Here is a 13403-nt window from a genome sequence, read left to right on the forward strand (position 1 = left end):
GTTCTTTTTTTACTTCAATTGCTCTTTTTCACTCTAATTATTATTCTTGTTATTTTTGTGTGTGTACTAATGAAGGTGTCAGGGATTGATTTAGGTGATGAATGTACAACTATGTAATGGTACTGTAAACAATCGAAAGTACGATTTGTTTTGTATGACTGCGTGGTATGTGAATATATTTCAATAAAATGATGAGTAAAAAAAAAAAAAATTAAAGGATAAAAATTACCTGATTATTTCAATAGCTACAGAAAAAGCATTTGAGAACATATGACATTCATTAAAGATAAATTTTCTTAGTAAACTAAAATAGGAATGAAATGTCTTAATCAGACAAAAGGTATCTATTAAAAAAAAAAAACTACAGCAAACATCAAACAAAATGGTAAATTGAAAGTTTTCCCTGTGAGAAAGGAACAATTCAACTTGACTACTTTCATCATTTCTGTTCAGCTAAGGCAAGAAAAAGAAATAAAAGGGATAAGGATTGGAAAACAGACAAAGCTTCATTATACAGAAGATATGATGGTACTTATAGAAAAATTGCAACAATCAATCAGAAATAATAAGATAATTTAAAATTTTACTGAATATGAAGTCAGTATCCAAAAATTAGTTCCATTTCTTTGTGCACAAAATAAACAGTTAAAAAGTGAAATGACTGTATTCATGTTGGTGCCTTGGTTTCTGTAAAATTGGATAATCATAATACTAACCTTATGTTGTATGCAGAAGAATGTAATGCAGTATTTTTTCCCTCTCTTATTTATTTACTATGTATGTATGTATGTATTTTTATTAGAGAAGTTGTAGGTTTGAAGAAAAATCATGCATAAAATACAGAGTTCCCATATAGCACTATATTATTAACACCTTGCATTCATGTGGTACATTTGTTACAAGTCATGAAAGAACATTTTTATAATTGTACTATTAACTGTGGTCCATTGTTTACAATAGGGTTCACAGATTCTGTTGTACAGTTCTATGTGTGTTTTTTTGTTAATTTTTATTCTAGTAAAATATATACACCCTAAGATTTCTCCTTTCAACAGCATTCACATGTATAATTCATTGCGCTTAATTATCTTCACGCTGTTGTACTACCATCACCACCATTCATTACCAAAACTTTATGATCAACCAAAACAGAAACTGTACAATTTAACCATTAACTCCTGATTCTCTACCCTAACCCCATCCCCTGGTAACCTAAATTCTAAATTCTAATTCTATGAGTATGCTTATTTTAATTATTTCATATCAGTGAAATCAAACAATATTTGTCCTTTTGTGTCTGGCTTATTTCACTCAACATCATGTCTTCAAGGTTCATTCATATTGTCACATGTATCAGGACTTCATTCCATGGATGCTTGGGTTGCTTCCATCTTTTGGCAATTTTGAGTAGTGCCGCTGTGAATATTGGTATGTAAATATCTGTTCTAGTCCCTGCTTTTAAATCTTTTGGGTATATAATATACCTGGAAGTGGAATTGCTGGGTCATATGCTAATTCTATACTTAACTTTCTGAGGAACTGCCAAACTGTCTTCTATAGCAGCTGCACCATTTTGCATTTCCACCAGCAGTGAATGCATGTTCTTATTCCTCCACATCCTCTCACTTGTTCTAACACTTGTTATTTTCTGTTGTTGTTTTTTCACAGTAGCCATTCTGGTGTGTGTGAAATAGTATCTCACTGTGGTTTTGACTTGTATTTCCCTAATAGCTAGTGATGTTGAGCATCTTTTCATGTGCTTTTTAGCCATTTGTAAATCTTTGGAGAAATGTCTATTCACATCTTTTGCCTATTTTTAAAATGTGTTGTTTGTCTTTTTATTGCTGAGTTTTAGGATTCCTTATATCTTCTGGATATTAAACCGTTATGATTGTTGGTTTCCAAATAATTTCTCCCATTGGGTATGCTTTTTACATTCATGATTAAGTCTTTAAAGCACAAAAGTTTTTAATTTTGAAGAGGTCGCATTTATCTATTTTTTTCTTTTGTTGCTTTACTTTGGGTGTAAATTCTAAGAAACCATTGCCTAACACAAGCTCCTAAAGAGGCTTCCCTATGTATTCTTCTGGGAGTTTTGTAGTCCTGGTTCTTATATTTAGGTATTTTATCTACTTTGAGTTAATTTTAGTAAATGGTATGAAATAGGGGTCCAACTTCATTCTTTTGCATGTGGATAGCCAGCTTTCCCAGCACCATTTGTGGAAGAGATTATTCTTTCCCCATTGAGTGGACTTGACACCCTTTGTCAAAAATTAGTTGGCCGTATATGTGAGGGTTGATTTCTGAGCTCTCAGTTTGATATGTCTGTCCTTGTGCCAGTACCATGCTGTTTTGATTACTATGGCTCTGTAATAAATTTTAAGATTGGATGGTTTGAGTCCTTCAATTTTGTTCTTTTGCAAGATGGCTTTGGCTATTTGGGGCCTCTTACCCTTCCATATCAGCTTGTTGATTGGCTTTTCCATTTCTGCCAGGAAGGCTGTCAAAATTTTCATTGGGATTATGTTGAATCTGTAAATTGCTTTGGGAAGAAGTGACATCTTAACAATATTTATTCTTCCAATTCATGAATGCAGAATGTCTTTCCATTTCTTTCTAGTTTTCTAAGTGTTTTTATCAAGAAGCAGGGCTGAATTTTGTCAAATGCCTTTTTGCATTGAGATGATCATGTGGGGTTTTTTTTTTCCCTATGTTCTGTTATGTGATGTACTACATTTATTGGAAACCACTCTTGCATATCTGAGATGAACCCCATTTGATCTTGTTATAAAATTCTTTTGATGTGCTGTTGGATTTGTTTTGTTAGTATTTTGTTGAGGATTTCTGCATCTGTATTCACAAGGGATATTTGTCTGAGTTTTCTTTTCTTGTTTTCTTGTTTCTGAATTTTCTTCTCTTCAATTTTTTGGAAGACTTTGAGCAGGATTGGTGTTAATTCTTCTTGAAATGTTTGGTAAAATTCACCTATGAAGCCATTAGGTCCTGAGTTTTCGTCATTGGAAGGTTTTTGATTACTGATTCAATCGCTTTACTAGTAATTGGTTTATTGTGATCTTCTATTTCTTCTTGAGTCAGTGTAGGTAGTTTGTATGTTTCTAGGAATTTGTCTGTTTCATCTAGGTTATCCAATTTCTTGGCATACAGTTGTTCAAAGTATCCTCTTATAGTCCTTTTTTATTTCTGATTTTAGTTATTTGTGTCCCCTTTTTTTCTTTGTTAGTCTAGCTAAAGGTTTGTCGAGTTTATTGATCTTTTCCAAGAACCAACTTTCAGTTTTGTTGATTCTTTCTATTGTTTTTTATTCTCTATCTCATTGTTATTTCCTTCCCTTAGCTTGCTTTGGTTTTATTTTGTTTTTTGTTTTTTGTTTTTTTTTAGATCTTCTAATTTTGAGGTAAGGTCTCTGATTTAAGATCTTTCTTCATTTTAATGTAAGCGTTTAGAGCTAAATTTCCCTCTCAGTACTGCCTTTGCTGCATCCCATAAGTTTTGGTGTGTTGTGTATTTTCATTCAATTCAAGATATTTCCTAATTTCCCTTGTGATTTCTTATTTGGCCCATGGGTTGTTTAAGAATACATTGTTTAATTTCCATATATTTGTGAATTTTCCATTTCTCCCTCTGTTATTGATTTCTAGCTTCATTCCATTGTGATCAGAGAGATACTTTATATGATTTCAATATTTTTTAATTTATTGAGACTTGTTTTGTGACCTTCCATATGGTCTGTCCTGGAGAATGATCCAGGTGCACTAGAGAAGAATGTGTATTCTGTTGCTGTTGGGTGGAGTGTTCTATAGACTTCTGTTAAGTCTAGCTGGTTTAGAGTATCTTTCAAGTCTTCTATTTCCTTAGGGATCTTCTGTGTAGATGCTCTATTCATTCTTGAGAGTGGTATATTGAAATTTCTTAGTATTAGTGAGGAACTATCTATTTCTCCCTTCAAATCTATCAATATTTGTTTCATATATATTTGGGACTCTGCTGTTAGGTGTGTGTGTGTGTATATATATATATATAAAATTGTTTTGTCTTCTTGTTGAGTTGACCCTTTTATCAGTATATTGTGAACCTTTTTGTCCCTCATAGCAGTTTTGGACTTAAAAGTCTATTTTATTAATACCAGATAATTTGTTACTACTTTCCTTTCAACCTGCTTATGTTCTTGAATTTGGTGAGTCTCTTATAAACAGTATATAGTTGGGTCATGTTTTAATCCATTCTGCCAATCTCTCTGCCTTTTGACTGGGGACCTTAATCTCTTTACATTTAAAATAACTACTGATGATGCAGAACTTTCTTCTGCCATTTTGTTATTTTGTTTTTGTTTTTGTAAGTCATACCTTTTTTGACTCTCAATTCTTCCATTAATGACTACTTACATATTTATATGGCTTTTGTATTGTGCCATTTTGAGAACCTTCTCATTTCTTTCTGAATGTATTTTCTTTGTGGTTACCATGAGGTTAAAATGTAACTTCCCAAACATAAAACAATCATATTTGCTTTGATACCAACTTATTTTCAATAACATACACATACATTGTTCCTATACCCCTCCACCCCTGCCCCTTCTTTTTTTGTCCTTATTAAAAATTATATCTTTGTATGTAGTATAGTATTTAAGCATGTTGGCTCTGTAGTTAAACTGCCCGATTCAAATCCTTAGTCTACCAGTTACAAGTCATGTGTGAACTCTAGTCATTTAACATCTCAAAGCCTTATTAACTTCCTTACTCATAAAATGAGGATATTATATTACTTAAACTGGGTGTTATGAAAATTAAATAAGAAACTACTTGCTTCTTATTCACCCAATAGATGGTAATTCCCATTATTACATGAAGAACCATTTCAGCCTAAGGACACAGGAATGATAGAGGCTTGAGATCCAGATTGAAATTGATCTTGTTTCTCTAAAACCAAAAGGGATCTAAAAACAAACAAACAAACAAACAAAAGAGAACTCAACATTGGACTGGAGATTGAAATCTGATGGTTTGCTGAAAAAGAAGTGTAACTCCTGGACTGATGCTAGATGAGAAGCACCCCCCACCCCCCCCCCAAAAAAAAGAAAAAGGATGAAATAGTCCACACATGAAATAATTACTTTATTTACAAAAAGCTTAATATTTTCAAAGAACAGATAAAAAGTTCACTATGTATAGTGTTACGTGAAAAAAGGAAAATATTAAAAATGATTTTATAGTATGCTCTCAATATTGTTTAAAAACATTTTATAGTTAAAGTTTCATTTAATTCTCATTTCATTCCTTTAAGGTACATATTGAGACAAAAAGATAAAATAACTTACTCAGGGTCACAAAGCAGGAAAATTATATGTGCATAGGGTAAAAAACTAGAAACTCACTAAAAAATTAATTTATCTCTGTGTGATAATATTTAGAGTGATCTTTATGTACTTTGTAATGTGTATCTTTCAAATTTTCCATAATACATGCTATTTTTATAACAGAAAAAAGCCATAAATATTGTTACTTTTATTTTTGTTTTATTTATTTATTTTTGTTGTTACCTTCATTGATCACAAAAATTCTGTCACAGAAACATGATTCCAAGTTGGTCAATTAACATATAGCTCATAAATTTGTATGTATTTGACTCTGAGATTTTATAATGTCATGACTTGTGACCTTAACAAAGATATGGGGCTAAATTGTCATGCATAAGATTGGTGAGCATCATGCACAAAATGAGAGGGGCTGACTCAGTCTCAGAATAATGATCTTTGGAGGAGAATCCCTGTTACCTTCTTTGAACTTTTAAATTTTTCTAAAGATATAAATGCTGCCTGTCATATGGAAAGACAGATATTAGAATATTACAGGATTCCTGATAAACATTTAAGGATTTTCCCTCATCTTTCTCCATTTCCAGGCTACTTGTTTCTTTATGTGCAGTGTTTCATGGGCCCAAAGAGGCCTTAGACTCCTTAAGAGTTATCTGGTGCCTTATTGTCGTATAACAAAGCTCATGTCTTTCTCAACCCTCTTTTCTCCTCTTCTTTGTGTCCTTAGGTGCTGATATCCGCAGCTTCCAAGCTCCGAGACTTTCTGATTTCTCGTTGGGAAACTTAGTAGATGAAATACAGAGAAATGAGAAGCCGGTGGTAGCAGCTATCCAAGGCCTGGCTTTAGGAGGGGGACTCGAGCTGGCCCTGGGCTGTCACTACAGGATTGCCCATGCAGAGGTAATGGCTGAGGCTCCATGTGGGGCTTGGTCTGTGGGGCTTTTCTTTAGGGCAGGCTGTAAATGTAGTCATAAGCATCAGAAGTGATAATTAGTGAATGGTTAGCTTACTGGTTAATGACTGTTAGGTATCTCTAATGTTGATATTCAGCTGATACCTACCAGTACAGTGGTACCGATTGTTAAAATACTTCCATTCTGGTTGGTAAATAGCTGCTACCCTGAGCCCCCTGACTGTTCCTTTGATTTCCCTAACCATAATTCTCGGACTTTTCCATGATCCACCAACTAAAGGAGAATTCCTGGGTCGGTATCAGACTTCACTGAGCCATGCTCATGCAGTATAGAGTATTGAATATTGTAATTATCACCCCTGAGTATGCATAAATATTCACATTCTCATTTCCTATTTCAGAGGTTTCAATTTTGTGGCCCCTTATAATTAGCAGTACCTGAGATGACAAGGTCCTATTTGAAAAGAATACAAAATTAGAAAATGAATTTATTTTTGGAAAAGATTTAATTTGGGTTTTTAAGCATGCAAAATGAGATCTGTGATACAAGTCTTATAAAGGTAACATTTTTGTAAGTAGCTTTTTTTCTAATGATAAAAATAATCCTTGTAATTGCAAGAGATTAGAAAATAACAGGAATGTATACAGATGTTTATTATTTTTCTAGGGCTGCCATGAAAAAGTACCACAAACTGGGTGGCTTAAAACAGTAGTAATGTATTGTCTCACAGTTCTCAAGGCTAGAAGTCTAAAATTAAGGTGTCAGCAGAGCCAGGCTCTCTTAGAAGGCTCTTAGAAGAGCCTCTTCCTATCTTCTGACTGTTTTGGCAATCCCTGGTATTCCTTGTCCTGTAGCAATCTAACTCCAGTCTCTGCCTCCAGCTTCACATGCCCATCTTCCCTCTGTGTCTCTGTCTTCTCATGGCGTTCTCCTCTTTGTCTCTGTGTCTGTGTCTCTTCTCATTCATATTGGATTAGGGCCCACCCTAATTCAGTATGACATCATCTGAACTTGGTTATGTCAGCAAAGACCCTATTTCCAAATATGGTCACATTCACTGGTATAGGCATTAGGACTTCAACATATCTTTTTGGAGGACCAGTTCAACCCATAACAATATGTAAATTAAACTCACAATTCAGAAATAACCACTATTAACATTCTATTATATTTCCTTCTGATCTTTTTCCTATGCATTTTCTTTCTTACAGAAACCTTTAAAAAAAAAAAATCAGTATCTGAGATTTTATTGTCTTTAGTTTTTACTCTATTTTATACTAATATTATATTTAACTCATAATTAATTATTATTAATTCATTCTGCCATCTCTGCCTTTTAATTGAAGAATTTAATCCATATATATTTAATATAATTACTGAAAAGGAAAGACTTAATTCTGCCATTTTGCTATTTGTTTTCTGTATGTTTTGTGCCTTTTTTTATTCCTCAGTTCCCCCATTTCTGCCTTCATTTGTGTTAAATAGATGTTTTCTAGTCCCTTTTAATTCCCTTGTTGTTTCTTTTACTATATATTTTAGAGTTATATTATTCTTAGCTGTTGCCCTGGAGAATACAATTAAGATCTTAATTTATAACCATCTTAGTTCATAGTAATACCAACTTAATTTCAATGATATACAAAAAGTTTGCTCCTCTATAGCTCCATTCCCTTCCTCCCATGTATGCTGTTATTGTCACAAATTAGTTATACAATGTGTGCCCATCAATATAACTTGTAATTATTGCTTTATGTGGTTGTCTTTTAAATCAGATAGGAAAAAAGAGGAGTTACAAGCAAAAAATACATTAATACCATCTTTTATATTTACCGTTTCGTCACCTTTACTGGTGTTCTTTATTTCTTAATATGGATTTGATTTACTGTCTTGCATCCTTTCACTTTAGCCCAAAAAACTCCCTTTAATATTTCCTGTAGGGAAAATCTTTTAGTGACAAGCTTTTTCACTTCCTGTTTCTCTGGGAATTTCTTAATTTCTCCTTCATTTTTTGAAGGATGGTTGTGTCAGATGTAAAATTCTTGGTTGAGACTTTTTTTCTTTCAACACATTAAATATATCATTCCACTGATTTTTGGCATTTGGGGTTTCTGATAAGAAATAAGCTGTTAATTTTACTGCAAATACTCTTTTAAAAGACTGCATAATTTTTGTTATATAGATATATCATCATTTATTTAAACTTGCCTCGATAATGATGCTATGAAAATTTATGACAAGTTTTTGTGTGAATATATGCATTCATTTATCTTAGGTATTTACCCAAGAGTGGGGTTGCTGGGTCTATTAGTTAGGGTTCCCTAGGCAAACAGAACCAACAGGAGATATCTATAAATATGAGATTTTATAAAAGTGTCTCATGCAACTGTGGGGATGCATGAATCCAAATTCCATAGGGCAGGATGCACAAGTCCGTAGGGCAGGCAGCAAGCTGGCAACTCCAATGAAGGTCTTCCGTGAACTCCCCAGGAGAGGATGGCTGACTGCAGAAGAAATGAAAGTTATCTTGCTTATCCCTTAAAAATCTTCAACTGATTGGATTAAATCCAGCTGATTGAATCCTCTCATTGAAGAAGACACTCCCTTCATTGATGCAATCAGCCGGAGATGCAATCAGTTGACTGATCGTTTAATAAACCAGCTTTCATGTCACAAATGTCCTTGCAGTAATGGTTAGGCCAAGTTGCTTTATCAGACAACTGGGCATCATCACCTGGCCAAGTTGACACATGAACCTAACCTTCACACTGGGTCATATGGTAACTCTATGTTTAACCTTTTGAGGAACTGCCAGACTGATTTCCAAAGCAGTTGCACCATTTTGCATCACCAATAGCAATGTGTGAGTGTTCCATATTCTCCACACCCTCTCCAGCACTTGTTTTTATCTGCCTTTTTGATTAGAGCCATCCTGGTGGGTGTGAAATGGTATCTCATTATGGTTTTGATTTGCATCTCCCTGATACCTAATGATATTGAGCATATTTCATGTTCTCTTCTTTGGAGAAATGTCAATTCAGCTCCCTTGTCGATTTTAAAATTAGATTTCTTTTTATTATTGAATTGTAATAGTTCTTTATATATTCCAGATATAACTCCTATATCAGATATATGACTTGAAAATATATTCTCCCATTCTGTGGGTTGTCTTTTCACATTCTTAAGCTGTTTGACTTTTACAGAACTTCAGAAAGTCATTCCTGAAGACCATTATTTTTGTTGGCTGAGACAGGTCATAATAGAGTCAGAGAAAAAATGTGTAAGAATGCTAGAGATGTGCTTCAACATGAAAACTTATGGATGGCACAGTTATTTTTATGTTGTTAATTAAAGGAAAGGATGTGCATTAACTTTCCCCATAGAAGCTCTTGCTGAAGTCTATGAAGCAATGTTTTTGAAGGTGTAGGAAATCCAGGGGAGTGCTTGCCTTTATTCTTTAGTATCATCTTGTTCAATTGCTTTTATGCCTTCAATCTTTGATAGGCTCGAGTTGGCTTCCCAGAAGTCACACTAGGACTTCTTCCTGGTGCAAGAGGAACCCAACTTCTCCCCAGACTCATTGGAGTTCCTACTGCACTCGACTTAATTACCTCAGGTCAGTACAAACCTTGCCAGCAGCTGTCTAGATCAATACAAGGAACTGGACTTAAGTTTGAGAAGCCTGTTGTATATCCAAGTGGAGATGTCAAGTAGGCAGTTGAAAAGACTGGCCCGGACTGAACTTCTCTCAGCCTCCATTTTCTTATTAGTAAAACAACCAAATATGTTTGTTTTAAGGAATAATGAAATAATATGATGTTCCTCTGGTATAGTGCCAGTCCCATGGAAGGTATTTGATAATGATGGACATGGTAAGCAGAATAATGCCCCCCCCCCAAAGATGTCCATGTCCTAATTCCCAGAATCTGTGAGTATGTTATCTTACATTCCAAAGGGACTTTGCAGAAGTGATGAAGTTAAGAATCTTGAGATTTTCTGAATGGGCCTGATGTAATCACAAGAGCACATTATAAGAGGGAAGCAGGAGGTCAGAGAGGAGAAAGATTCTACACTGCTGGCTTTGTAGATTGAGGAAGGGTCTGCAAGCCAAGGAATGTAGGCAGCCTCTAGAAATTGGAAGGGCAAGGATATGGATTATTCTCCCATAGAACCTCCAGAAGTAACACAACTCTGCCAACCCATTTTGGACTTCTGATTTCCTGAACAGTATGATAATAAATTTGTGTCATTTTAAGCCACTAAGTTAGTGGTAATTTATTGCAGCAGCAATAGGAAACTAATACAGCTGCTGTTAATAATACTAAGAATCTTGCCTTATAGTTTAGAAAACATTTTTTCTGAGAAAGAATATTTTTGAAAAAAGATTAATAAAATTGTTATTGAAAGCTAAATATTCCCTAATGATATGAGTGAGGAAAATCCACCAACCCTGTAGGCACTATCCCCAAAGGGGATACCCCAAAGGTTAAGTGACCATAAACTTCTGATCTTCTAAAATCCATAAGAGAAGTACTTCTGGAAAGTGGAGCAACTGCAACACCAGTCATCACTTCTCCACAATTCCTTTAAGATACCATCTGGGAAAGATATGTCTGAGCACACTGCAGTTCACTTCCAGATGTTCTCTGTCCAACTGCCTAAGAGAACAATAGTGTCCTGTTCTTTCTTCTGCTTTTATTTTCTGGGTGCTGTCTTCCTTGTTCACTGAGCAGTGTAGAAAGCCTCTGCTCTATTCACAGAGAGCTTCGGCTGGGACCTGATGAGATTCTTTATGTTCATTCACAGGACAAGGATGCTCTCAGGCTCTAGACTTTGGTGGGATCATTCTTGGCACCCAAAGTACTGGGAGAGATGTTGGGAATAATGCTTTTAACCAGCTTTAGGTCCAGGTAGATTTTCTCTATATTTGAACAGGATGTTGAGGGTGGGTTTTAGTGCTAGCGTTTCAGGGCTCCCAATCAGTAATAACAAATATTAGCAGATAGTGTTCAATGAACCAAAGAAACAAAGAAACAAATTAAAAAAAAAAAAAAAACAAAAAAAAACTGAAAACCCCAAAACCTGTGAAAAAAGTCTACGGCATTAGGAAAATGGAAACATAAATATGAATCTGCTGAAACAGATGATAAGCAACAAAAAGTTTTAGAAAAATCAAATTCTGAATTAGAAAAGAAAATATTTTCTTTATTAAATAATAACACCCTTTTAAAAATAAAAAATTAGCCTCTACCATTAACTTCTGAAGCAATAGAAAGGAGAAAAGATAGAACAGATAACTGAATCAGCAATATAGAGACACACAGAATTCAGAGGAATTTGGCAAAATGATAACCTGCAAATGAAGGTGGCTGACATGGAAAGTAAATAACAGAGGTCTCTGCTGTGGGTAATTAGAGCTCCCAAAGCACAAAACAAAGCAAAAAGGTGAGAAGCAATAACCAAAGGAAAAAACAGAAGAAATTCTTCAGATATGAAATAGAATCAGAGATTGAATTTTAACAAGCACATTGTTTTGCTGGAAAAAAATGATGAGGAGATATCAATACTCTGATGTATTTTTGGTAAAGATTTTATACTTCCAGAAAATGGAATCCTGCAATCTTTCAAAGGATAAAAATAAAATGAAACAAAAGGAACTAAAATCACTCTGGCCAGAAATAAATCCTAGGTATATGGAGCATTCATATACTAGAATGCTATTCAGTCTTTGAAATTATAATCTAAATCTAAATCTTAAAATATGGTCTAGGGATTCCTGGGTGTTTCCTGGATCCATTAGAGCTCTATGAGATCAGAACTATTTTCTTAATAATAAGACATTATTTGCCTTTTTCACTCTCATTCTCTCAGAAGTGTAGAGTGGAATTTTCCAGAGCCTATTATTTGCCATATGACATCATGACTGAATGCAGACACAGATATGAGAATCCAGCTGTCTTCTACTAATCCAAATATTAAAGAAATTTGCAGAAATATAAAACAGTGACACTCTTCTCACAAAATTCTTTGTTTTAAAAATATAGTTATTTTGCGTAAAAGAGGTTTATATTACAGGTAGTGGGTTTGTTATTGTTACTTTAAAATCAATTAATAAACTTTTTTAACTTTCTCAACTTAATTTCTTTTTTTAAATGTAATTTTATTGAAATATATTCACATACCGTACAATTATCCAAAGTGTACATCAATTGTTCACAGTTTTATCATATAGTTGTCCATTCAACACCAGAGTCAATATTTGAACATTTTCATTAGTCCAAAAAATAAAAATGAAAATAAGAATAAAAATAAAAGTAAAAGAGAACACTCAAAACATCCCATACCCCTACTCCCCCGATTTTTTTTCTTAATTTTGTTAAATTGAAAGATATTCACATACCATTTGAGTAAACTGACCATACAAGTTAAATTATATAGTGTGCTACAGGAAAATATAGATTTTGCTCCATATAACCATCTCTTCCTTTGATCTCACACAGCAATTCTCAAGTCAAGGGCTTGATTTATTAAGTAGTATGTTCCTATCTTGACTTAATATATATTCTATCCCAAGATAAATGGTCAGTTTCTTACATTATCTTCACTTAGTTGTGCAGTCATCATCATTCTCAACTTTAAACAATTATCATAACATAATACATCCCAGAGCTCTTTTCTGCTGCTAATTATTCATCCCTAGTATTTGTGTAAAGTTGGTAAGATATTCCTATTAAATATAGTTATTAATACGTAATGGGTAGTTTTTCCATACCACTCTGGTGTTAACCCTCTGCATCATTGTCATACCTTGTAAGTAATCATGCTAATACTTTTAGGTTTGTGGTGCTACTCTGTGGGTTACTTGCCTTTAAACAACCATTTACAAACATGTTTACCTTCAATGCATCACTGATACTTATAATCCCATTAACAAACCAGTCACACCTGACCATTCCCATACCATTAAGTTCACTCTCATTATCACATCTGTACATATTAGATTATTGTTCCCCCTTCACTAGGTTCTGACTATCTCTAGGTACCCTATATTCTACTTTTTAAGGCACTTATTTTAAATTTTTCACAGAGTTCACGTTAGTGGTAACATACAATAACTCTCCTTTTGTGTCTGGCTTATTTCACTCAGCATTATGTCTTCA

At 34.0% G+C, this 13403-nt stretch overlaps 1 protein-coding gene across 1 annotated transcript in view; it reads left to right on the forward strand.

The window, feature by feature from the left end:
- The window catches only part of EHHADH (enoyl-CoA hydratase and 3-hydroxyacyl CoA dehydrogenase), a 72325-nt gene that overhangs the window by 27601 nt on the left and 31321 nt on the right, over nt 1-13403 (forward strand). Inside the window, exons 3-4 of the mRNA XM_037839068.1 lie at nt 6060-6232; nt 9748-9859. Coding sequence (XP_037694996.1) covers nt 6060-6232; nt 9748-9859 — 285 coding nt within the window. The remainder of the gene's footprint in view (nt 1-6059; nt 6233-9747; nt 9860-13403) is intronic.

The sequence above is a fragment of the Choloepus didactylus genome, chromosome 1 (genome assembly GCF_015220235.1).
Source record: "Choloepus didactylus isolate mChoDid1 chromosome 1, mChoDid1.pri, whole genome shotgun sequence".
In the NCBI taxonomy this organism is placed as follows: Eukaryota; Metazoa; Chordata; class Mammalia; order Pilosa; family Megalonychidae; genus Choloepus; species Choloepus didactylus.